Raw genomic sequence first — 27,556 nt, 5'->3', positions numbered from 1 at the left:
CCACCTTCACATAAAAGGCTACCTGTAAAAAAAAATGTAAATTGAGGTGTCAGATCACTTTTTAATAGTACTTGAATTTCATTTCAAACATCTAAAAATAGATCAACTGCCTTACTTTAAACCTTCAAAATAACCTGATAAATCTCTTCCAAAAACTATTTACCTTTTAAATAACTGAAATGTCTATTTGAAATTAAAATATGTTTATTTAGTTGGAAGTACTACAGTGATTTTAAAATGAGGAAGCTCTTTACAAAAGAGGGACAGTCTTTTAGAAGCTTGTGGTAACAGTGAAAACATCCATGGTGCATATTAACATGCATATCCACATGTGTTTTATTTTATCAGCTATTCTCCCTAAAAAGTGTACTAGCGATATTAATTAGGCCTATCAGTACAGCCAAAATTCTGAAAAAATAGTAAACCAAAGCAATAGACTGTTGTTTTAATGGCAAGAACACACAATACTCTGTTATTAATTATTCCAGTGGAAAATTAAAAAAAAAGAGAGCAAGACAATGAAGAAATCAAGAGATTAAACACTTTAGTTTTCACAGAAAAAAATACAATTTGAAAAAAAAAAAAGTTTTACTTTGAACTTGCCAGGAAAAACAAATGAAAACTACCAGCATATGGATTTGAGAAAAAGAGCAATGTTGGCATGGAGACCAGACTGGAGGTTCACAAAAATATCTTGTCTTTAATTTCACACAGCTTTTTTATAAAGGAAGGTTTTTTGTGTCAAGCTATGCTGCAGCACTGCCTGATAATGAAAACAAAAACCACCACCACCACAAAACCCTGTGCCTGCCACGCTTCTGCTTTCCCAGAAATGCAAATGGTAATAGAAGAAAACCCAGAGTCAGAGAAAAAGGCAGAGAATCCTACCAGGGCCTGTGAGAAGGGTGTTTCCCATGATTTACACAGTTCCTCCCTTGAAAAGTTACACCTACAAGTAAGCAGGGGTCAGACATTTCCTCTGCTGCCTGGGGTAGTGCCTTGATCCTCCCAACCAGCCTTTAAACTCTTGTGGCACATCCCTACAAGGAGTGTTTTGTGCACACACCCAGCAGGCTGGGTCCATGCAAGACAACCCCAAGAGAGAAGTCCAGGGCAGGGAAACCCAGCCTAAGCCCAGACAGCAGGAACCAGCCAGTGCTGATGCCAGTCTTGCTCTTCTCACTCACCATCACTCCCTTTTGGCCACAGCTGGGGAGTTCACACTGCACTTCCTAGCACTACAAGGCTAATTTTTCCAGCACAATATATAACCCAAATACATCAGTTCCTGTAAAATTGCAGTTTAATGCCATCAGAGCATACAATTTCAAAAGCAGGGCTTTATCTATTTCACCAGATTTTTGTCAGCATCTCCAAGAAAAAAAGACCTATCCCAAATCCGACCAGCAAGAACTTGACAATGGCTGGTACAGTTAGCACTTGTGTTTTAGATCATTTCTCACTTCCCTCATAGTCATGGACAGTATTTAATCAATCAAGACAAGCTCCTCTCACCTCTTGAGGAAGTTCCAGCTTAGACCTATCATCCAGTCCATTAGAGTGCAAGCCCATGAGGTAAGGGACAGGAGCATCTAGAAAATGAAGGAGGGATGCTGGAAGGATAGGAACATACACGTGCTGCCACTGAAATGGAAACATTAGTGCTGTGATGGTCTCTGCCACTGTCATCAGCCTCTGATAATCTGAAAAAGATCAAGAAAATTAAATTTTTTTTCACAAATACTTTTAAGTAAATGAATTTAAATTAAAGAAATGAGAAGTTGCTTGAAAACAGAAACCACAAAACCCAGTGCTAGCTGAGTGGCATCATAATGAAAACCCAGACCTGCACACCCAGCACATTTTGCAGAAACAAAAAAGAGCTCAACCCAAAGTAGGTCATTCTACAAGTCATATGGAAATGAGCAAACTAACCCTTAATGCATGCTAAGTCACTTTCTGCTACCTACACCAGGGTCACCAGGAGCACCAGTTTGAATACAGAAGCCATATTGTAATCAGCTAAGAAACACATCAGAAATCATTTCTTTTCTCTGTGCTCAGGGCCTTCTATGGAAGCCTTGGATGAAACCCAAGGCATCTGGTATCTCTCAGATAAACATTTTTTCAAAGAGTGTTTAAATGTCTATAAAGCGTGCTGTATAGCAGCCAACCCAACAGTGTGACTGAAATAACTATGCAGAAAATGAAAAGGATCAGCTTTGTTTAGCCTTTGCAATGCACGGCCAAAGCCTCAGTTCAATGTAAAAACAACTCATGTCCTCCTAGAACTTAGGAGCAGTGTTAAATCTACCTGTGCAACACACTAAGAGATGTTTTTATGTAGCACTGGTGGCTAGTACAATTTGAACTGCTGGGCAAACACTGCTGGGCAAACACTGCACCCTCCTCATCTCTAACTACAGAGTCATCTCCAAGGGTTTTTGAAATCCCATAAAGGGGGAGGCAGCACCAGATGTGTGTTCCAATACAGCTGCTGAAACATCCCCAACTGCCTTCCAGCTGCCAGGCTGGAAAGGGTATAAAACACTCACACAACTAGGCCAATTCCTACCTTCTGTCAGGCTATAAATACAGCACAAACTGGAGACACAGGATGCCTTTTCATGATACTGCAACAACATCCAATTCCAGCCAGGAAAGGGGAGGGAATACAAGGAAGAGGAAAAAATCATAACCTTCAGATGTGTGTATTAAGGTGTGGGGGATGCATGTCTTCTCCTTTCACAGAACTACAGACACTGTGGAACTGAAAAAGACACTTGAATGGGCAGGCTCAGGTGCTGAGGTTTCTGAAGCTGTTGCACACTGAGGGCAGATGAAAACTGCAAGAATAACATTTGTTCTAAACACTCTGGAGAAAAATTAAGCTTAACTGTGCACTTCTCAAGTTGATGGCTTTGATTCCATCTTTTAGCCAGCCTCCACTCAAGAGTTCAGACAGCAGGAAAAAGAAAGGCCAAGAAATTCAGTTGGCTGGAAAGGGTATAAAACACTCACACAACTAGGCCAATTCCTACCTTCTGTCAGGCTATAAATACAGCACAAACTGGAGACACAGGATGCCTTTTCATGATACTGCAACAACATCCAATTCCAGCCAGGAAAGGGGAGGGAATACAAGGAAGAGGAAAAAATCAGTGTGTATTAAGGTGTGGGGGATGCATGTCTTCTCCTTTCACAGAACTACAGACACTGTGGAACTGAAAAAGACACTTGAATGGGCAGGCTCAGGTGCTGAGGTTTCTGAAGCTGTTGCACACTGAGGGCAGATGAAAACTGCAAGAATAACATTTGTTCTAAACACTCTGGAGAAAAATTAAGCTTAACTGTGCACTTCTCAAGTTGATGGCTTTGATTCCATCTTTTAGCCAGCCTCCACTCAAGACTTCAGACAGCAGGAAAAAAAAAAGAAAAGCCAAGAAATTCAGTGCCTGGCTTTCATGATTAATTTTCTCTGGGGAAAAAGTTACAGAGCTTGGGGTCTGCAAAGAGCCCCACAACCTAAGGGGAACTCACCACAGGTTTTGCTAACATCACCTATAGTTCTGCAACTTGGGCTTTTGATTCTTAATCTTCATATCAAGCTGTGCTGGTGGAAAAGGTCAGTGATGGAACTACCTGTCACTGCCCCACAGCAGACCTGCCATGAAAGACCCTTCAACCAGAACAGATGAGAACAGCTCAAACAGGTTCAAGTTTTTTCCAAAATCTTACTTGGACTGAAATACCAATGGACATCACAGCAACACTCCCCTACTCTGCCTGGACACCAGCTTCTGCCTGCACACCTACGTATGGGTTTGCAGCTTTAATCACAGCCTGACTGCAAAGAAGTGATGAATTAATGATAAGCTTTGGGAAGAAGAAGATTCTATTCCATACCCCATTTTCTTCACTTCTTTTAAAAGAACTTTAAATGTAGCCATAGATACATAAACATTGCAGCTGGTTTGCATTCAGCTTGTTTATCTGGAAGTACAAGTCTTAAAATAGAAACAGTGTTTTCCTACTACACAAAACCCCCTGTCTGATCCTTCAGGATAATTTAAATACACCGTCTCCCTCTGTCATTAAGCTAACTTTAATATCAGCCTTCCAAATTAATTACAAAGCAACATCAATAGATCAGAATTTCTATCCACTGGGCAGCCACCTTCTGCCAGGGAGCTATCTGCAAAAGCAGCTCTCTGATCCTGGATATCCACATGGCTTAAGCCATTCCCAAAGATTTGTCCTGCCCAGCTGCAGCCTGCAACTAACAGTGACTGCATTCTGCTCCTGGCAAAAGGCAAGGACAAAGGCAAGAAGCACGAAAACATAAACCAAAATAACTCTTATGTTTTCATAAGTTGTACCTACCCAGAGAGGGTATGGAGGGAGTTTTGGGTTTAAAGAAGCAAGCAGCACAGGTCTCTTACCAAAGAATTACAAAGATTTAAAAATAACAACAACAAAAAGATTAAAAGAGTGAAGAAGTGTTTCAGCAGTGCTGTTGCTCTTGTCCTTGAAATCAGAATGTGCTTTTTCTGGTGTCAATGACAGGATCTTTTGGCCTCGTACTGTACACAGGCACTGGTAGGGAAATAGTGACATATGACTAGGGCACTGTTAGATGGGAAAGTGCTTAACTGATCACTGTGCAAGGAAAAGAAAATCCACTACTTTTTTAATCTGGCCACTTAAGAACATAGAAAAGGCATGATTTGTTATACCAATCAACTGCTGTAAATAAAATACATTATCTCTTAAAGTGTATATGAGAAGTTACATAATAATATTTATCTGTAGAAGATAAAAAAAATTAATTGAGAGGTCCTGTGCCTGGAAAAAGAGGAACAGGAAGGGAAGAAGGTGGCAGCTCTAAGAACCGTAACTCCACCTCCCCATTTTCACATTCTACCAGAGAGAAGTCTGTCAAGTGCCCACAGAAATCCTCTGACTCAGCCAAATTTAAAACAATTATACCATCACATTCTGGAACATTTTTTCCTTTTAATCTTCCTACTTCATGGATCACAATGAAATACTGTTGCATTTGTCAAGTAACCCACAAGTCACTTGCAAACCCCTGCAGCTGCAGTGAGAACCAGCTGTGGGTGCAGTATCTCCTGTTGTGTGTCTGACAGAGGGATTCAAGCAGCAAGGTTCCTAAATCCCTGGAGGCATAACCACGGTGTCCTATGCAAGAGATCAGAGCTAGGCAGCACAGAGGAACACTGCAAAGACATTAAACTAATACTTCAGATCTCCAGAATGAACATTATTTTAAACAAGTGAAACAAAGATGGGGGGGGGAGTGATTCAAAGGCAGAACAGAAAAAAATCCCCTCATTTGTACTATAAAATGGCAGCAGACAGCTGCCATGCAGAAAACAAAACTGTTCTAGAGCACAGTCTGTGGCAACAGTGCGTTACATTTCTCCTTTATTTTTTCTAGCTGTTTAGAAAAATTACCTCCAAGCAGATTTCACAGCTGTCTTAACTCAGTACACACTTTTCAGAAGAGCTCTAGGTGCTCTCTGAGATAAGGAATAAGTCCATTTCACAGTTACAAGAGCAACATAAATTGCAGGAATGCAAACCAGCTCCCCCAGAGTATCTGGCAAGGGCACTCCCCAAGGCCTCCAGCAGCACTGACTCTTTCCAGAGCTCCTCAGCACTAGCAGCATCCTCAAATTCCTCCCTCTCTTACAGGCCCCTGACACTTTTCCAAATGGCAGACAGGTCTCTCAAAGGGACAATCCAACTGAGGCATTCATTCCCTCCACTTGGCTTGCAGCAATCCAAAATACACAAGGCTGTGCCAACGTAGTGGGACAAAAGAAGAATTTCCAGAAGCATCGAGTCAGAAACATGTCAAAGGAATCTTAAACCAAAACACTTTCACTGCCAAGTGAAGTTACTCCTACTCCAAGGACTGACTGAAACTTAAAACACTAAAATAATTTGTTTCCTAAAGGATTGCACTTGGCAACAAATTCCTAGAGACATATAATCATGGAAAGATTTGGGTTGGAAGGGACCTCAAGATCATCTAGTTTCACCAGACCTCCAAGAGGTTTGGGGTTTGGTTTTTATTTTGGTGGTCTTGCCTTATTTTGTGTGTGTTTGTTGCTGGGGTATTTTTCCAAGTAAATCTTACAAATCTGCTGATCCTGACATGTACTGTTCTAAATCTAAATCCATCCAATGATACCATAATCTTACCTGACCTAGGAAAACAAGAAATTATCTCAGTCACCTCAGCTGTCAAGGGTCTGAGCACCAAGACACTGAACAAACTCAGATGACATTTAAAAACTCAGTATTTACATTCTGAAGGAAAACCTAGACCTCACACTGGTGTGCATGCAAGAACATGAAAAAACCTTTACAAAAGTAAAGCAATTCCTGATTCCACTTAGAACTGAGTGCACAATCACCTGTATCTCCATTCAATATTTCCTGTTTTACAAACAGCAAAAAACAGATGCTACTCAACTATACTGAAGAAAGAGCAGAATATATTAGGAGCACAATACAGTTGAAAAGAATAACAGAGGCAAACAAACAAAAACAAAGCAAAAAAACCCAAAAAAAGGCAGAGGGATCAAATCCCTCAGGAAGTCCTTAAGAGAAGTTATGTTTCAAAAAAAAATTGGCTACTATTACTGAGAAGGCACTGCTGCAGCCAGTTCACCACACCTGAGGTTTGCTCAAAGAGAGCGAACAAATAACTAAAATTATTTTTCCACTGAAAGAAGACTTTTCAACCAAAAATTAAGGTGAGAACATGAGAGAGAGACAAGACACCTCCATAATGCACAACACAGCCCAACTCAGCCCAGGCTTGAGGTGAGGCAGGGAAACAGTGGACAGAAGCTGCCCCAGCTGATCCCTCATCCCTCTGAACTCCAAATGTCTGAGCCTGCAAACAAGAAACTCAAGTGTTCCAGGGCTATTTTAAGCTTCTCTAATTAGCCACTCATCAGACACCTGGAAAGGGCCCAAGACAGAAAGCTGAACCTATTAAAAGGGCTTGGAAAGAGAAGCCAGAATACAGCAGGCTAGCCCAGAAGTGAGCTGAGCTCCAGCCTGGAACAGCAGAGCACTCACAAGGGGATGGCCTGGCAGGAGCTCAGGAGCACTGCTCCCACATGGTGAGGCATTTCTGGCTTTTCTGTGGAGCTTCCAAGCCACCAGAGGAACCTCAGGCACCTCCACAGGCCAACACCACCACCCCCTGCTCCATGAAGGGTGCTGATGTTTGAATCCTCCACGGGTGGGACACAGGTACCCACAGAAACTCCCCCTAAATCTCAAACATATCAATGCCTAATCCATTTCAGGGGAAACCACAAAAGAAGCTTGTCTGCTAGACAAGTATTTCTAGATTTGCTATGAAGAAAATGCAGAGCAATTTGGTTTTTAAATCCAAGAGAGTAACCACTACAGAGCTCAGTAAGTTTTTTTGACTGCATGTGAATTACTGTGCAGTTTCTCTTGCAGTTCACAGCGTCTATACAATGAGAACACCCTGTAATGTAATGTAACACCCTGCTGCCATTAGAGACTTTTAATCACCCTGATTGCACAGAAATCCATCCTTGGCTTTAGTCTATCACAGATCTTAACACATTTAGCACAAAATCTGTACTTCATGCTTGGAGAAGGTTGCTGATAAATGTAGGTAATATTTTGTAAATAGTTACCATTTGTGTTCTACCTATTTCAGTTACAGCTCAAGGGAAGTAAACACTGAAAACAAATTTCAATAACACCATGGACTAGCCCTGAATTTTCTTGAGGTCTTTTAGGCTTCCTAACCATTACTATGAAGTAGAGTTCAAAATGCAGGCTGTCTGCTTAAACCACACCATTCTGAATGAGTGAGTCTGGACTAATGTTAGTCAGCTTGGGCCAAAAAAAAAAAAGTACAGAAATTATCTTTTGGCATAATTCCACACACTCTGTATTAGAGCAACAGGATGTGGAGTAAGAAGGCCAGTATCCACAAATTTCAACACAGAAAATAGATATCACTCCCACACTACTCACTAATTGATAAACATGCTATTTCAGCTCAACTGCTGCCCATCCTCTTCAAAGCAAGCTATGTGCCTTCAGAGATATAACTGTTTCAAGGCCTTAATAGAGATTTGGGATTTGAGTTTAGTCAAAACTTTTTTCAGGTACTTATCTTTCAAAGTAACAACCAAAATGTGACTTTGGGTACTCAAAGAGAAAACTGTATTCTCATGATTAACTCTTCTTCAGAATCAGATGTATATATAATTAACTGTATTGTTTCAAAATGCATAGCTAGTTCTGCAGAGATAGCAGGGAATTCAGCTGAGCAGCTAGACAGGAGCATGGAAAAGGCAAACTGCTCTATCCAGTAGCACAGTTCCAGAGCCAACAATAAAGGGGTCAGCCAAACCACAAATAGAGGAGATTATGTGAAAAGCCAGTTTTTCTAACAGCAGGAGCCAATGCAACACTCTCCTTACAGTGCTTTTCTTTACCTGAAGACCTGCACACAGATCAGCAGACTGCAATAGCATGCTCATGTCACTTTAATGCAGCTATTCTGTTGTTTCTGGTGTTTTTAGCATTCAAGACACAGTAAGACCTTGTGCCAGTACAACTTCAAGATAAGAAAACAAAACCCAAGTACTCACGCTGTGAATAAAGCAGTATCTGAAACTCCAAAAGGGCACAGGTAAAGAGTTGAACCACATTTTCTACTCCAAGCAATTCAAAAACTTCTTTAACAGGAAAATCAAACAATGGTAGTTCATTGGTGCTTGGCCTCTGGCAGATAATTGGTCCATAAACACCTGAAAATTTCAATGACCTTCCTGCTGGAGGAAGAGGAACCTCATAGAGAATATTGTAGATGTAGCTTTCTAAAGGTAGCGGCGGTGGCTGAGGTGAAGTCACTGCTTGGTGAAGTTGTTCTAGAACTTTCTTACAAGCTTTCATGAAAGACATTGGAGTAATCAGACAAATGCACTTTGAGACATAGAGTGTGTCTCTGCTGATGTCATAGGAGTTGAATCGCTGTAGCTTTGAGACAGAGGTGCCATTGCAGTCCCCAGTGCTGCTGCAGCTCTCCTTGTCGTTGGAGGGGGGAGCATGAAGAATGTCATATTCAGCATTGTGCATATGATACAACGTCTGCATTGCACTGCAGATCTGTTTGCTAGTGACCTCCTCAAAAAACGTGAGAGAAAATCCAAATGTCCGCGAGCCATCTTCACGAGTAATAATGAAAGAGTGGAACTGAGGTTCTCTGCAGTCTGCTTGTGTCTTGAAAGCAAGCCCTTTAGGCATACACAGCTACAAAAAAGGGGAAGGGGAGACAATGTCCATTAAAAAAATGCTTTTCTCTCCCCCTGCCTGCAGAAGCACTGGTGAAAATGGGATTTAAAATCCACAGGCTGCCATCGCATTTCACTTTAAATTCTATTAAGTGTTACATTTCTGTACAATAAAGTGATATGGGTCTATATCAGAAAAACAAAGGGAACATATCAAAAGGGTTGCATGCAATTTCTATTGAAACTTATTACTATTTTGTTACCAGCCTCATATATTTTATGAATAAAATAATAAAATTCAAACCCACATAAAGGGAAGTATTTTTCTGGTCAACAAGACCAGAAACCTGAGAGAGAAAACTACTATATTTTATCCAAATTAAGATACACCACATTCTATTACATGGAAAAATCATGCACAAAAAAAAGATTAATTGCGACTAATTTATTTCTCTACTTATTTTCTAGAATATAACAAAAAAAAAAACCCAAAAGCCACGAAGTGATACTGACCATTCCCACTGCATCCTGGTCAAAGGGGTTCCATTCAACATTCTCAGGATAGCGAGCAAGAACTTTGGATTTAAATGTGCGTCTTAACGGAGTCTGTTCAAAGTTTTCCCCTGCAGATGAAAGAAAAACTCACAAGTAAATATTTCATTCCCTTTTTAAGCACAAGCAAGGCCAAAAAGCAGGACATCAGCAGGTAGACTCGAGGGTAAGTGAATTAAGGACACATTCCTTTTAAGAGAAACAGAAAATGCAAGACAGCTCGTTAGCATAAAGTCAGACTGCAGATATTAGCAAGGATTAGCTTTGTAACATTTCTGTGTTGCTAAGTATCTGTGCTTTTCCTTAAGTGTGGCAATCTTGAGATTGTGGTCATGACAGCAATTCTCTGAGCCACTCCTCAGATATTTCAGATTCTTGTTAAAACACAGCTGAAGCTTCAGTTTCAGTGCAATGCTGCTACGGAAGAAAAGCACAAATAGACAAAATGCAAAGATGATGCAACTTTTAGATAAGACATACAAGTGACATCATGAGATCTCTTAATTTTATTTTTGAGACTCAGGAAAAAAGATAACCACCATCTATTGCAAGAAGTTAGCTGTGAAGGAAGAGTCTAGAAGGTTAGAAGATCAAGAACCACATAAACATCCATGAAGATAGAGCATCAGATGAACAAAGTGCTTTTTTTTATTTTTCCCCACACTTTTTCCTTTACCTTCTGTTGCACTTGAAATGAAACGGCTGCCACCATCTCGGGTTTTAGAGGCCTGTATATACTGGCATAAAGCTATATAACAAATAAAAACAACACTGCATTATACATTTCATACTGTTGACTGTGATCATGTTGCTAACACATACCAGTAAAAACATACAAATATCCAGAATTAGCATGCATGACACCCTACTCCCCTAATATGCTTTTTCTACATATACAACTTACATAATTTTCTCATTTTACCTAGGTATTTCTAGAAGGAGACGATCAGTATGTAAGAGAAGCCCACTGTTCCTGTACACACAACCAGAATACTGAGATGCAGTAGGAATAAGCTGCTTGTGAAATTAAAGTTTCACATGATAACTACAAAATATTCCCAAAGAGCAGATGAAGAAACTGACCCCAAGGACAAGACCATTTCAATGCCTTTAAAAGTGTATGAATTTAAGTGGCATGGTCCAACTTTCCCCAGGTGCTATCCATACACTAGATTGGCTGAAAGTCTTGTGTAGAAGTTCTTAAATTTCCTTTAGAGCAATGACAGCTCATTGTGATAGCACAGAACTTTCTGCAGTAAATATTCTGAGTGTGAGCAGTTGCTTCAAGAAAAAAAACAAAGACATACAACTGCGTATCTTAAAATAAGCTTAGCTATATTACTAGAATGCAATTAGCTAAGTGAGCATGCAGCTGTTGACAGCTGCACTAACAATCAGGCACAATTGCATGAAATCATATGCTTTAAATAAATGGAACTATTTCAGCAACACCTGCAAAAGAGAAAACACACTCCAACTCCTCTCTTGTTTTCTTACATGCAGCAATTACATGGCAATAGAAATTGATTTCAGAATTGGTTGGGTTTGTTTTTTATGTCTAGAGTAATATTTAAAGTTCAATTTCAAAGCCAAGTTAGAATCTTTATTTGGCACAGCACTTACTTGCACTAAGTAGCCACAGACAGAGATGGTTGCAGCACTGTCTCGGCACAATACAGAACCTAACAAACACATTACACCAAACCAAACAGAAATTCCAGTGAATGCTTAACAAGCCCTTTGACAACTGAGAAGCCTGGTAACTGTGGATTGTGTTTAACTAAGTCTTAAATATTATCTCGGACAGGGAACTTACCCTGAATCAGGACCTAGGACAGGTCACGCAATACCCAAAATATTTACATCTATTTTGCTAATTCTCTGGGTTTAGCACTGAAACTGAAGGAGGCATTGCTTTTATTATTTGTCTGAAAAAATCAACAGCTCAGCTAATTTTCAATACAAAACCACACAGCTACATTATTTATTAATCTGTTCAACCATATCATTCAATATCATTGTTCAGAAAGGAAAAAAATGTGTATTTGGGAAAATCTGAAACATACAGAGATAGGAATAGTTAGGAATAACCAGAACACAACTTCACTGCAATATAACCATCTTATAAAAGTGTAGAGCTAAAGACAGAAAAGATAACAGCATTTCCACAGCTAAAACAACCATAACAGATGAAACAAGCATTTAAAGAAACTTCCAATCTCACAGAAAGAAAAATGGACATAATGCCACATCTCTACTGACACAAACATCCACTCAAGTGAAGTCAGTCCTCTGTAAAAAGCTTTTAAAAGTATGTCAGGAGATTTAACACACCTACTGTTTTCTATATTTACATCTGTGCAGATGATGTAATGTCAACTTTTAGATAATTGAGGAAAAGCCTCAGACATGTACTAAGCTGTTTTGTTCCTTGGCTGGTTTTTTTTTATCTTCCACATACGTAGAGGAGAGAAAATACATGAAGGCCAAATTTTCTCCTGAACTTGGAAACCATACAGAACCATCTCTGAGTTCACTTTTGTGCAAGGCTATACATTTTGAAATTAAAAAGAAAGATCTGTGATTTGAAGACCTTTTCATTAACAGTATTAACACTGCAAAACACGTGATGCTGCTGGTTCCTTATGATTAAAAAAACCCCCAAACCCTAAATGGATTTTAGGGTTTTACCTATTTAAAGAAGCCCTGCACCATCTCCTCCCAAGAGACATTCTCACCAACACACTCTCAAATTTTTTAGAGCTGGAGTCTATCTGTAATTTAATGAAAGGAGTAAAATTGATTTCTGGAAACCAGTGAGTCCTAATTCAGAGAGAAACACAAGGCAACCCTGGCAGGCCCTGCTGCCATCCATCCATCCATCCATCCATCCATCCATCCATCCATCCATCCATCCATCCATCCCTCAGCTGTTGCACAGACCCTGCTGCTCCCCTGCAGCACCCTTTTCTCCTCTCCTCTGCACTCTGCCCTGCTGGAATGCTGCTGCCAGCTCTCCAGGATGCTCCTTTGCCCCTCCACAGCATCACAGTCTCCCATCCCCAGCCAGCTCTTTGGGAGAGCCTTCATGCTTGGAATACCACAAACTACTGGACCATGCTGGCTCCCAAAGATACTGATTCAAACAAGGCAGGGAACGTCAAGGGACAGCTCAGAAACACAGGAAAGTTCAGCCCAGGTGATCTGTGCAACTCCAGGACACTGGCCACTCTGTTTTCTTGCCATTACAAGTAAAGGGAATCTGAGCACCACTGTTTCCCTTGCCTGGGCTCCCCCTTCTCTCTAGTGATTGTCACTAGACAGCCATCAGCAGTGGGGAGGGGGAAAATCCACAAACAATATTTACTTACATCCAGAAGCAAAAAGCAATTAACCCTAAATTTCTACATTTACGACCAGCCTCAAACAGAGACACCCTGCTACAGCAAAGCACCAACTGCAGCACATCTCCAGCAGCAAAAATAACTCAAGGTTTCAAGATCTGTCTCTATGTGAATTCAGAGTCACAGAATTAAAAGGATATTCTGAGCTGGAAGGGACCCACAAGGATCATTGAGTCCAACTATTAAGTGACAGGAATCAAGCCACAACCTTCACGTTATGCTCTAACACTATGCTCTAACCAGCTGAGCTAATCTTGGTTTCCTTCAGTTAGCTCATTTATTCAGGAATAACTGAAATTGTTTTGATAAAAACAGTGAAGAGCAATTTCAGCAAATGCAAGAGACCAACCCACCAGCAGAAATGGACAGTTGTATTCTACAACTAAGAAATGAAGGCATAAGAGGAAATAAACTGATAAAAATACGATGTATTCCATAAGTTGAGATAGAGAGCAAGTCCCCACATTTCACAACTATCAAAGGACTGCTATCCTCATATCATGCTTTTTACATGGTTCCTCTCCCTTAGCAGAAGTAATGGCTAGAAAGTACTTTCTTTATCCAAGTTACAGTAAAGAGCTCTTGAGAAATTATTTATCTATAAATAATTTCTTTCTGTTATACATATTCCATGCAAAAGGAAAACTTTGGGGGTTTTTAATGGAACACAGTATTGCCTGCTGAAGACCAAAGAGGTCTTTCAAACACCACTGATGTTCTCCACATACACATTTACCACTCAGGTGTTTGTTATAGCAGAGGAAAAGCTCTACAAAAATCAAGATGCAAACTGTCCCACAGACTGCAAAGTTGCAAATACTTTGGACTTAAATCAGAATCAATGATCAAACAGCTACAACTACAAGATTACTTGTCTAGAAACGTCAAACAACATAGGAAATCCACAAAAACCCAGAAATACTTCAGGAAGTTTCAAGCCAACATCAAACCTTCAGAACAGTAAGAATCCCACTGCATTTTGCAATGTAAACAGTATCACAAAAGCATAGAGAAATATAATTTCACCAGGCACAGTACAAATCCACAAGCACCAGTTTAGTGCAGCCCTGGCACTGCACCCAGCAGGGGAATGACAGTGAAAGAGAACATCTCAGAATTTCTTTGTCATTGTTAAAAAACCACCCCCTGTGGCATCCCACTCAAAACAGGATCAGTGAAATAACATGGATTAAAAATAAAAAAATAGAGACTAAAGGGCCACTCAAAACAGGATCAGTGAAATAACATGGATTAAAAATAAACAAATAGAGACTAAAGAAAGGGTTAACAAAGATTAACATTTCACTAATCTAGTTCAGCCACACAAACAGCTTAATTAGCTCATGGTGATCCCCCAAAACAGGAGGGAAGCAAAAAGTAAACCAGATGCAGAGCCTGTGAAACTGGTGAGTTGAAGAAAACAGAGTTCTAGAGTTCTAATACCTGCCAGCTCCTGAAGCCAGCCCTCCTCCTGAGGCCCAGCTCCCTACCTGCTGGCTCCTGCCATGCCAGGTAATGGATTCTTCAACACCAGCAGCCATCACCCAGCTCTGGTAATGCCCCTTGCTTCCTCTCCCACTTTCCATGCTTTACCAACCCTCCCCATTAACCATGAGAGATCTCTGCTGTCCTGGAGATGGCTGAGCACCTGCCTGCCCAGGGGTGGTGGTGAATAATTCCTCTTTTGTTTTGCTTTACCTATCAAGCTGTTTTTACCCTGACCTGAGAGTTTTCCCACTTTTACACTTCTGATTCTCTCACCCATTCCACAGGAGGGGAGTGAGAGGCTGTGTGGGGCTGGCTTAAACCACACCACCATGTAATTTAAGAAGACATGCATAAACGATTTAAGTTATTAGAGTCAGCTTGCATATCAAAAGGGAAGTCACCAGCTAGACACAGCCTCTGAGGGATGCCCAGGACTGCAGGCTTGGCCTGGCTCTTCCTGGGCAGGCAGGGCTCAGCCTCAGACTGCAGTGGGGGACACTCAGCTCCAATTGGATTAAATCTCACATCAGAGGCAGGTAATTCTCTTATGCCTCCCTCTCACATCTTTTCAGTAAACTGAACCTGATGGACTGAGTTGTGTGCACAAAGCAAACTACAAACCTGCTCAGGATGACCAGAGAGTTGAAACATGCTACATTTATTTGGAAGATCCAGCTAAAACCAGCCCCTGTGTGGCAGCTCACACTGCTACTCTAACAGCCACCATATCTGCAATGTATACAAGCATGATGGGCTTTCAGTTCTAACTTCATTTACACCATCTGAAATAATGCTGGCCTACATATCTGCAATTTGGACTTCGTAATTACCAGCACATTAGAGCAGCTAATGCATGCACTGCAAGTTTCCTACGCTGAACTAACGAGTACACCTAATTTTATCAGTGCCTTCCTGAGTCACCTAACACTGAACATGAGCCACATCACCACACAGATTTGTGGGGTGTGCTGGAAACCTCCCTGGCTCTCATTTTTATGCTGCTCCCCCTTCTTACCTGTGTTACTTCTCCTGCTGCTCCACCTGTGAGCAGTGGGCAGCAGTGTCTGTGTCTTGGTCTGATGAGAATCAGGACTTACAAACTCATGGAGTTCCCAACCTAGGCAGGACAGCATTGCTTTGGAAGTCTCATGCATCAATCTGCATGAAGCTATCCATATCAATGGATATTACTTTTTTGTAAGATTATAACAAGGAAAAAACCAGTTCCAGAAAGTAAAATTAAAACATTCAATTCAAAACCTGCAAATGCCATCTACCAAGATTTCCTCAGCTTTGAGCGGGAATAAAAAGAATGAACTCTGAAGGTCTAATTTTAGCTCTTTCCTGATTTACCCAGAGAAAAATATGATTCATTGCCTTCTGTATTCCTCTTGAGGAAAAGAAAGGGGAGGAAAAGGGTCTTCCCGATACAGTAATTAGAAAAATGGTTAGGTTATACAGCTTGCAGATTCACCTACTTATGACCTTGCAGAGATAGAACATGTTTCCACATGTATTGCTTACAAATTTCTAATGCAAATTTCCAAGAACATTTGTACATGATTCTAACAATTTAAATTTCCCTGCTGACTAGCTTACTTCTTTGGAAGAATGTTTTTAACCCTGGATTTTTTGTCCTCAATATCTCAATCGTTCTGCTCTGTAAATCCCACACTGCCACGAAAAATTTCCATTTACATAATAGAACAGTGGCTTAAGTTGTCCTTAATGAGAAAGGGAAAACTTGTTTAAAAAAAAGTCAAGGATACTTTGCAAACGGAGCCTTTAAACTGAGTCATGACCTTTTGAACATGCTGTCTATTTACTATTTGGCTTTAATATTTAGAAAGCGACTGCAGTGCAGCAACTCTAAAACTTAAGAATAAGAACTGTACAGGAGCTTCTCCCTGCATCTCATCTAAGAAAAACATCTTTGAGCAGCTATCTTAGATGCAGACCAGCTCAATTTTCCCTCTATGACAATAGAGAGCAAGTCAGAAGAGGTTACCCTAGTTACCAGAAAAAGTGCCCCAAAACCAAACTAAATGGTGGAGGCAAGACTGATTTTAAGGCATCATTATTACTGCCACCTTTGTTTGTTCACTGAGTCCACTCATCTGCTCAAAATAATTACAGAACAAAGATCCAGAAAGCTCGACTGGTTCTGATTAAGTGGTTTGCTGCTTCCACCCAGCCAGGCAGTTTCTTTCTTTAAATTCCTGTGATACAGCCTGCTATTAATTCAATTCATTCTGTCTTGGTGTACATTTATTGTATACATGACATCTTCAAATAAAAAATTCTTAGATAGCGTGCAATTAAAACATTAACTTTATATTTTCCACATAAAGACACTTACTGGAATCTTTTAGCATACAGAGACTCTATCAATTTCTGCTGTCACTGAAATTAATGTCTTGAACTAAATATAAAACAGCTTCAACATGAAACAGTCATATTGCTGTAATTAACAAATGAATAAGAACAATGAGAATTTGTACCAGCAACAGAAACTATGAGCCATACACTTAGGGCAGCTTTCCTGTACTACTCAGCACAGAGAATCCAGAGAAAATGGATTTAGCTTTGAGGAGACCCTACAACCACACCCTCTACCTCTCTGTTTAAAGAATCTGGTAATGGAGGGAGCCCTCCCAGCTCCTGCAGGGTGGGGGATTGGAGACCAGATGGAGACCATGTCTGTCTGACCATGACTGACAAAGAGCAGAGGTTTTCACAACTGAGGGCTGCAAGGCAAAAGTCAGACAACAAGGAGATTTGCACAGCACCTGAGCTACAAACACAATTCACAGAACAGCTTAATTCTACCCTGCTCCAAATTAAAAAATGCTATAAAGCACAAAGCCATACTTCACTGAAAAGGCCATCACAGATTATTTTCAAAATGTCCTTTCTCATTCTTCGGTTTTGGGTGAGAAGTTTTTAAGAGCAAAACCATACCTGTCAAAGTGTCTAATTCAAAGAAAAAAAAAGGTTTCCAAAGATACAATTTGTCTTAGTTCCAAAGATACAAGTAACACTTAGAATGAGGTGAATCCAAAAGCAGCAACATAAACAGCAATCAGATTCCCAGTTCAGCCAGCAAATATCCTCAGTACACAAAATAAGGCTACAGATACTACACTAAACAATTATGTTTATCAAACATAAAATTACTTCAGCTCCAAAACTCATGGTCCAAGTATAAATAAAAATAGTTAACTGGCAAAACAGAGAGTGTGCACACACTTCTGCAAGCCACACTCTAGAAAAGATGAAAGTATGGAGTAAAAAAAGGCAATTTGGGGAGAGGGAGGCACTGGGGGGAAGAGATGATACATACACCAGGAGATCTGAGGACTGATCACTCAGACTGACACATGACCAGCAGCTGGCCTGGTTACACTGTGAAAGCAAATACAGGTGCTTAAGATGCATGAAGGGATGCAAAGACAGTCAAGCCAAGAATCAGTCTCTTGAAATTAAAGGCAAAAGAGTTTGGTTAAAAATAAGACTTGCCCTATTTTAACTTGCCAACAAAAATAGTGAAATATTCTATTTTCAAGTATTAAGAGAAAACTGGGATGATCAAACAAGTAATTAAATTATATGGCCTGAACTATAACAGATGTGAAATGAGATGGAAATCTGTTTATTTAATCTAGCCTCTCAAAAACATACAAGAAACAAAAAAAGAAAATAAAAAACCCTAGCACAATCCTTCCGGAGAACAGAATCAGCCTCCTGATTTTTCAGGACACCCTATTATAACACTAAAGAAAAATCCTTTCAATACATATACAGAGAGCTATTAATACAGTAAGAATTAGCCAAGGTTTACTTTTAAAACAGAAAAATTGTCTGATTCCTTCTTCAACAAATATTAAACCATATGTAACTAGAGAAAAAAAAAACACCTCTAAAATGCAGGAAATAAACATTCAAAGCCTGGCAGACCAAGGTAAGAAATTCATTACACAAGAATTCTTGGAATAAAAACCATGATTCAAGAAAAGCTGCAGCTGCCAAATCGGTAAGCAAAGAGCCACTCCATCAATAGACAAATGCTTTCAGATTATGACTTGCTTCCTTCCTTCCAGTTCCTCCTCCTTAAACAGAGCTGCACGTATTTCTCATTAGAGAGGACTCCCTTCCCCAGCAAACCTCTTGCTCGGATATACACAAAGAAGAATTCTTCCCTTTTATCCTGAAACACATAAACCCTCTGTCCCACACTCCCTATCCCCCTGCCCCTGTTGGCAAGACCACCTGGCAAAGCACAAGCTGAATTAGACCACTTAATTTGGTATTGGAATCGGGACTTGAACACTTTTTAAAGCAGGTTAAATTACCCATGAGAAAAACCTTCAGGGTCACTTTCACTTCACTGCAGCACTGCTGTTGAAGCACCTGGAATCAGGTGTTTCAGCCACGTCTGTAGGAACCTCCATCCCACTGGATTTGGAACACATCTACCACAGCTGTCACAGCTGGGACATCCTCTAAAGCCTTCATTATAAAAGTTACCATTTCACTTTCCCTGACAGAAAACATTGAAGGCAAAGAAACTTCACTGCCTGCCTTTTTAAAACAAAGGTGAGAATACGAGCTACAAACACACAGGTATGAATCCCAAGGACAAGTGCCCCTGGGATCCATCTGGGAAAGCTGAAGGACTTGCTTTAGGGGTAGTAGGGAAAAGACAAAGAAAATAACCAATCATAAAAGCTTCTATCTTTTTTTTCTTGTTTGTCATCTAGGGAACAATCCCTTGTAACAATCCTTATCCCAATCCAAGGAGAACATACTCCTTTGAACATCCAACACACAATAAAATTCCTCCTACTGCAGACTTTAAAAGGTGAGAGACAAAAAAGAGAGTTAACCCTAATCTGTTGACAGTTAAAGGTCCTGCTGTTTTCCCATTTTCTTTTGCTTTCCAAAATTGTTACACAAAGAAACTCACTATGAAATTAAATAAATTTTAAAAAGGGGTCATTTTGCTAACTGGAAATTCAGTGTAAACTCTGCCTGATACAAATAATCATTCATTCCTTTGATAGGTAAATTCTTCCAAGCCCTTCATGGCAAACAAAAATCTAGGAGTTAATAGATATCCATTCATCATTTCAGTTCCAGCATTCATCTAGTTGATAACAAAACATGTTGCCACACACACCCGGGAATCGTTTCAAATTCTGCAACAATGAATTTAAAGCACCACAGAAAAACAGCTGAGGCCATCTGCATTCTGTGATTGTAAGGTCAGGAAACCAAAAGCTTTTGTTTTTATTGTTCTGCTTCTGCTGCAAGGAAGGCGGGAAGAGGTGGGACAAGGAAGTGGCAGGACAGGGTAGTGGCAGAAGAAACCCCAAGAATCTAAAGCAGCTTTTAAAACAGTCCTCAGCTTCCATCTTTAAAAGGATCCTAAAGATTTTTTTTCCTATAGCCTTTCTTTTTGTACTCTTTTGTATGTAATACAGGAAGGCAGATGGACAATATGAAATACAATGTATTTTAATCAAGACCGTCTAGCAGAAATTTTCAACGGAATGGTCTTAAAACCAGAATTGTTTTACTAAACCACTTTTCTGTTCTAGCCCAAGCAAAAAGCCTTACAGAAAGATATTTAGGTCTGTTTCCAACTAAACAACAGAGGCAGGCCTCAGAATTTCAATGAAAGGCGTGTTCACAGCCACAGGGTCAGAAGGGACACACTATTTCCATTACACAATAGATCTGCAATATGTGCAACAGAAGACACTAAGAAAGGAAAAGGGTGGCTTACCTTCAGAATAGAACCAAATTCTTTTACATGTACTAAAAATATGTAACAGAAGTTGAGACAAGCATATTTTAAGCATATTTAATATAGAAACCAGCTGTTCTCCTTGTGCCCCTCTAAGACTGGCAGATCGCTGAGACTCTTCAGGAAAGCCTGAGCACAGATAATTCCAAACAACTCTTCCCAAAAACCATGGTCTCCTTTCACAGTGACACATCCCATCCAGTTAAATGTCCCTAATTTTTGTGCTCCTACAGCCCTCTGGCTCTGAGGACTGATGGAAACACATCTGTGTAAAAACATAAGGATCAAATCTTACTGAAGCACTTTTCCATGCCTTCAACCAAGTAGTTCCAGGATATCACTGAGGTTGTGCATTAAAAAGAAAAAACATATTTTAAAGGACACATGTAGTCTTTCAGTAAGTTTCAAAAACATACAGAGGTCAGAAAAATACAGAAAGATCAGCTATGCAGTCAGTTCAGCACACCATTCCTGGCCAGTGTGCTTCACTTTACTATCTATTCTTTGAAACAAACCTGCCTTAATATGGACTGCTCCCCTTCAGAATAAAATAAAATGTGTCCTGTCAGAAAGTCAAGCTGCTTGACAGAAGTGATTTCTAATCAGAGAAAATTAATCAGATGTGCTGACAGTTTGATCAATGGATATGACAAACCCGAAAGCTGATCTCTGCTCTGGCTGGATCCCTCCTCATCCCCTCTCCACCCATGCCTCCTAAGCTTTTTCCCTGTTACACATAAGCCTATCAAGCTCACCTTTCCTGTCCACAAGGCAAAATTCCTGTTTGGTTAAAAAAAATCCCCTCATGTTTTCAACATGAAAATCCATTTAGAACAAGAAGAACAAAGACCTGAAAACAGAAGTCTCAGGTCCAAGTTAATCACAACTGTGCATCACCACTGTGGTCCAAGTTATAAACAAAGATCTCAGTAAGGACAGGCAAGAGAGACCACAACACCTTACACTTGGATTGGTCTGCACTGCCATAAAATCTCAGCCAAATTCTGATAAAAGACCAATATACTGGTAAACAGAAATTTTACCAGTCTTCAGCAAAACTTTTGAAGGAGTTACTTCACATTTCAATTTTAAAAGGAGCTTACTTGACATTTCCCAGAACCCACACACAAAAGAGACAGAAAGGACATGACAGCCTTATGCTGGCACCAACGTTGTTGACTTAAGGGACTTATCTTTTCCCCAATGCAACTCTAATGGCAGCTCAGTAGGACATTGCTGGGCTTGAGGGCCAAAATTAGGAAACAACAATTGGCAAGGGAGCTTGCTGAAAGCAGCAAGTTAAGGAGGAATAATAAGCAAGAAAAGCTCCTAAAAGTTCATGCTTATACTGCAAAAAAAAAAAGCAAAACTTTTCCAAACTAACCTGAAGCTATGTGAACAAGTATGTGTTTCTGTAAAACCAACCTTTTTTCCTCACTCAGATACTGAAATGTTGCTTTCTCTGAACAGGCTCCTTTGCCTGCCATGTTATTTGTCTCTAGATCACTTACCCATGAAATGAGATAAAGTTTCATTCTCAAAATGCTTCAGTATCCATATGTAAATGACTCAGTACAGGTGTACACATTGTACCTGACTGTGGCTGATAGCACAGCCAGTAAAAAACCCAAAAAACTAAATTAAAAAGTCAATATTCTACAATTCTGCAGGAAAGTTTGAAACCAATGGGCTCCTGCCCAACAAACCACAAGTGGAGTAGCATTTTCCTGGAAAGACTAAGAAACATGCCTTGAGCAGAAACACTCCAAGCAAATTCTACATCATTCATCAGTTTGTGCTGGAATGCTTGATAATTTCTCTGTGCAATAATGTTTTAAGCCTCACAGGGATAGCATTCCAGTTCACTGCAAACCTGACTGCAAACCACAAATGTGAAATGGTTGTCAAGAAATTGAGAGAGTAATTACTGAACAGTGAGCATCAGTAAGTAATTGCTTCTGACACTGTCACTTCATGGGCATCAGTTCTGCCACATGAGCCCTGCAGGTTACTGGGAATTCAAAAGATAACTATGAGAAGTCATTACCAAGAACACTCAATTATGACTTCCCTAAGTCAAAAGGTGGATAAAAAACAGTTGTGGTGTTTTGTAACCTCAGAATCTATAATTTGAAGAATTGGGAAAGAAGTTATTATTTGGAATATGGTAGTGTTTCCCATCCAATCCACTCAAGAGCTCTTTGTGTAGCCTCTCTTTTGCAAAATAAACTGCAAAAATTCCCAAATACAACAGGAAAAAAAAAACCACTAACAACAAAATAAACCCTAATGGTCAGAAAACCAAATGAGCCCATCTTTGTATGCCCTGCCTTAGTAAGCTGAAATTCCTATGGCTTTTTTAAAAGCCAGTGGAATTAGGATTTTTAAAAGGCTTAAAAAACAGTAAACTTTTGTTCTTTAGACACTGTTTTAGTACCTTAAATTTATTCTCAAATCAAGAGCTTGTAACCTTTCTCCTCCCCAACACATAGCCAAAGAGCCTTCCAAGTAAACCAAACTTATAACTGAATACAGAAGGGTGGAAGACTGAAGAGTTTTGTGGGGTTTGAGGGGATTATTCCATAAAGGATCCAGCTCAACTGACCTAAAATACAAATATGATAACGACAATATTGGTATTACAGAAACATCACCAATAAAGTGTGGCTTCAAACGTAGTTCAGCAGAGTACAGCTGCTTCCCCCTTACATCAGCTCTGCCATTCTTTATTCCACATATCAGCTACCCTAGCACGTCTGCCTCAGTTCCCAAAGAGACAAAAGACCTTTTTGGCACTCAAACATGGCAAACAGCTCCAGCTTCTTGGGAAAAGATAGAGGGGGTAGGGAAGAGTGGAATAAGCTCTGATCTGGATTAAAACATTTCACATGTGCCCGTGTGAAGCTGTTGCTATCTGCTGCCTGTCCACAGTGACCGGAGTGAAACCAGGTGTGCTGTGAGCCCTGTGGCACTGCAGGGGCACCTAAAGGGAGAACAGCTTGTCAGCAATCCCTGAGAAGCAAAGGAACTGCAAACCTCCCCTTCACCCTCAGAATGAATCCCCAAGGGAAGAGGCACCGGTGGGAACTGTGGGAAGCCTGCATGGATACCATCCACATGGACAAAGAGAGGAAAAGGGGGAAAAAAAGTCTACCAAAAACAAAACCCCACAATCACAGAACAATTGAGCCTTTGGAAAAATGAAGCAATAGTTCCCACTAATGGAATTCACTTCTGCAGCAAGTGTGGGTGCTACCACCACAGCAAAGATAGAGGAATTCACTCACATGCTGTTTACCCAAGGAAAAAACAGTATTGCAGGAGGGCTGCACTGCAAAAAGCACAGCTGCCTCCAACCCCAAATGTCTTAATTCTGAGAATAAAATGCCTAACAGAAGAAACTACAAAACAGTCAAATGTCCATCAGAAAATCATATTAGCTGATTTAAATTAAGTTTGCATTTCTTCTTCCTCCTCTTTCTCTTTAGCTGCCCCTTACAAATACCTTTGCAGCAAAATAAAAGCCTGCAAGTATTTAAGTGTGTTTAACTTGGAAATGAACACAGATGCTGATAACAGCCTTACTTCATGGACTACCAGGACAGAACTACTACACTAATTCCACTAAGCAATTTATTGGCTTACATGCATGGCCAATGCCTTCAATCATGTCATCACACACTTTTTTTTTAAGTTTATATCAATACAGAATTCCATTAAAACAACCCCTAACAATGCAGGAAGATAAGCTGTCGTTTTAAATTTGAAGCCAACAAAATAGAAAAATAATGACACTTCAATTACAGATAGAGAAATGAGGTGAGACAACATTTCTGTTTTCCTGGTGAGGAGAAACACTTTCTCTGAGATTGTCAGAATAATTTTGAGTGGAGCTAGGTGAATACTACACACCAAGTATCTTCTTTTCACAAACCAGAAGCAATTAAGTGGCTCCTGTGGCAACACAGAGATGCCTCACTCATAAACAGTCATGCTATGCTACTTAACCTACGTGCAGAGATCCTGCCTCAACACCATTGAAAAGAAAATGAAAAAAAAACCCCAAAAAAAGGGTATGACAGAGGAAGAACCATTAAAATTGTATCAGATCATCATATAAGAGAGTGAAAGCAGACCTAGTATGAACTCTGAAAAGGCTCATGAAGAGTCTCTACAGGAAAGAAACTTCCGGGACAAATGGGCTTCACCTAACTCTACTTTCATTCTCCTGTAAGGATGAAGCTCATGATCAGGTGGACAACTCAGAGTAATCATTGGTCTTACTCTTCTTTTTTTTTCTTTTTCAAAAAATAATCCTATTATTAAATCATCAATCTTTTCTTCACAGATCATAGGCCTTTTTTTTTTTTTTTTACATGATTTCTCCTTTGTAGCATTGCTAGTTCTGAAATAATTGTTATCATCTTTATACAACATCCAAGACTACCAAGGTACATTCAACAGAAGATTTTAATTATAACATGGGTTCCAGACATTTAGATCTGAATTCCATATTTTGTAAAAGCAATCCCAAGATCACAATTTCACATAAATGTAAGGCAATGGCAAGTTAATGCGTTGCCACTTCATAATAAACAAACTCTGTTGAGAAGCGATTGCTAAAAACAACACATTACAGAAGAGGAAAAGGAAACAAAATCCTTTTGTTCCGTGTTCTTTCCCACTAAAATCCCAACAGTTCCATACAGTGCAAGGTTTCCCACCATCATTCAGATCACATCTGATTAACTCAACAGACAAAAGACTTCAGGTGAAAGATGAGCCTCAGCTCCATTCTCATCACCTTTCCAGGGCACAGTCATACAATGTAAATGAAGAAATCCTATTGTAATGTTGCAGCATTACAACACGTTGTATGACACACAGCAGATTTCTGGTGATGCATTTCATCATTTCCAGATGACCAAGAGCCAGCAATGTGCCTTTGCTCCAAAGAAGGCCAATGGTACCCCGGGGTGCATTAGTGAAAAGCATTGCCAGCAGGCTGAGGGAGGTGATCCTGCCCTGGGGGGGCCACAGCTGGAGTGCTGTGCCCAGCTGTGTGTCCTCAGCACAGGGCAGACGTGGACACGGTGCAGAGAGTGCAGCAAGGGACAACAAACACAAATAAGGGACAGGAGCCAAGGCTGAGAGAGCTGGGACTGTTTAGCCTGCAGGACAGAAAAGCTCAGGGCACATCTTAGCAATGTATATAAATATCTAACAGAAAGTACAAAGGGATGGAGACAGGCTGCATCCCGTGCCAGGGCCAGAGGTAAGGGGCACAAACCAAAATGGAAGAGGTTCCATCCAAACATCAGGACACAGCTTTTCCCTGTGAGGGAACTTAGCCCGGGCACAGGCTGCACAGGGAGCTCGTGGAGTCTCCATTTCTGGTGATACCCAAAATCACCTGGACATTGTCCTGGGCAACTGGCCCCAGACCTGACAACTGCCAAAGGTCCCTTCCAACCCCAACCCTTCTGTGGTTTGCTCTGTGAAGGAAATTCACCTGTGACAGCCCTCAGTAGTGCAATGAAAAATTTCTGTCATCACACCTGGAGTGTCAACACCATCTGGACACAAGGAAACACAGCGCAGTTCCTCTCTCACCCAGCCTAGCAGCTGACAATGGAGCTTAAGCTTCATCCAGTGCTGGGGTTTTGTGTTGTTTTACTTTCACCTAGCAAATAAGAGGTCACCTGGTGGGAACACGACTATCAAAACAAGAAAGGACGCCCGGAATTTAATTTAGGGATAAAAAAGCCCTAGCAATGGAGACTCTTTAACCCGTGCTAACTACAAGTCCTAAATACAGGATTTCTCATTGCATTAAAAGAAAACAAACATATACACACAATCTGTGCCTCTTCCACCATCCAGCCAACTTCTTTAGGAAAAAGCATTACAGCTGTGCCATTCAACATACAAAGGGAAAACGCCATCAGGGGTGTCTCTCCAAACAAAGTAACTCGACCAAGCAGCAATCGCTGAGCTCACGCCTCACTCCCAAGCCTGCAGCCATCGGATGTTGGGGTGGCACCCCCGGAGTGCGAGCCCGCCGGGCGCCGGGCACACGGAGCCCCGGGCAGAGCCGGGCAGAGCCGGGCCCCGGGCACACGGAGCGCGGCGGGCGCCCTGCGGCGGAGGGCAGCGGTGACGTCATGCTCGGCAGCCCCGCCGCAGCACGGCCCTCACGGAGCCGCCGGCCCGGCCCGGCCGCACAATGGCACTCACCGAGACAATTGTCCCGACGGGACGAGGATTCAGAAGGTATTTTGCAGAGCAGAAATCGGAGGGAGGGGGGGAAAAGCCAGCGCACAATGAGGCTTTCATTGAAACAAGAAAGGCTCGCAGGAAGTACAGAGTGTTTCCGAGCCCTATCCAAAAGGCACTGACATAACAGAGGCCGCTCCATTTTTGCCAGTGGACACTGGAGGAGGCTGTAGCCCAAGACACAGTTTGAAAGCATTATCAGTCACACTACCGTGCATTATTAATAACACAACAAACTAAGAAAACACACCCGAATTCCACCTAGCTCTTATGCTATGACATTATCGGAAATTTCCCCCCCACCTTCTTTTAAAATCTCTTCTCAAATCACGTAAAAATCTGCCGTAAACACAAAAACCTCTTTGGTTCCCAGCCGCACACGCTGTCCCAGGTAACACCAGTCCAGAAGGACGGTGGAGATTCCACCTAGCTCTTATGCTATGACATTATCGGAAATTTCCCCCCCACCTTCTTTTAAAATCTCTTCTCAAATCACGTAAAAATCTGTCTCTGCCATAAACACAAAAACCTCTTTGGTCCCCAGCCGCACACTGGTAACACCATTGCAGAAGGACGGTGGAACAGCAGAGACCAGGATACATCACACGCTACAGTTCCACACACCAGAGATGCAGTCCCTGACCAGGAAAGCAAACACAGAAAAAAGAACAGCACGCTCCAGCTCCCAGACCTGCACACTC

At 40.9% G+C, this 27,556-nt stretch overlaps 1 protein-coding gene across 2 annotated transcripts in view; it reads right to left on the bottom strand.

Moving 5' to 3' along the window:
- The window catches only part of DENND5A (DENN domain containing 5A), a 61,984-nt gene extending 35,445 nt beyond the window's left edge, over positions 1-26,539 (bottom strand). For both annotated transcript variants that reach the window (XM_039706964.1, XM_039706965.1), the window contains exons 1-5: positions 26,509-26,539; positions 10,555-10,626; positions 9,840-9,949; positions 8,685-9,345; positions 1,516-1,703 (exon numbers count right to left, since the gene is read on the bottom strand). In XM_039706964.1, coding sequence (XP_039562898.1) covers positions 1,516-1,703; positions 8,685-9,345; positions 9,840-9,949; positions 10,555-10,626; positions 26,509-26,524 — 1,047 coding nt within the window. In that variant the 5' untranslated portion in view covers positions 26,525-26,539. The remainder of the gene's footprint in view (positions 1-1,515; positions 1,704-8,684; positions 9,346-9,839; positions 9,950-10,554; positions 10,627-26,508) is intronic.
- Between the last annotated feature and the right edge of the window lie 1,017 nt (positions 26,540-27,556).

This window comes from Passer montanus, unplaced genomic scaffold (assembly GCF_014805655.1).
Source record: "Passer montanus isolate IOZ18808 unplaced genomic scaffold, ASM1480565v1 scaffold2, whole genome shotgun sequence".
In the NCBI taxonomy this organism is placed as follows: Eukaryota; Metazoa; Chordata; class Aves; order Passeriformes; family Passeridae; genus Passer; species Passer montanus.
This window is presented reverse-complemented; position numbering and strand designations above follow the sequence as displayed.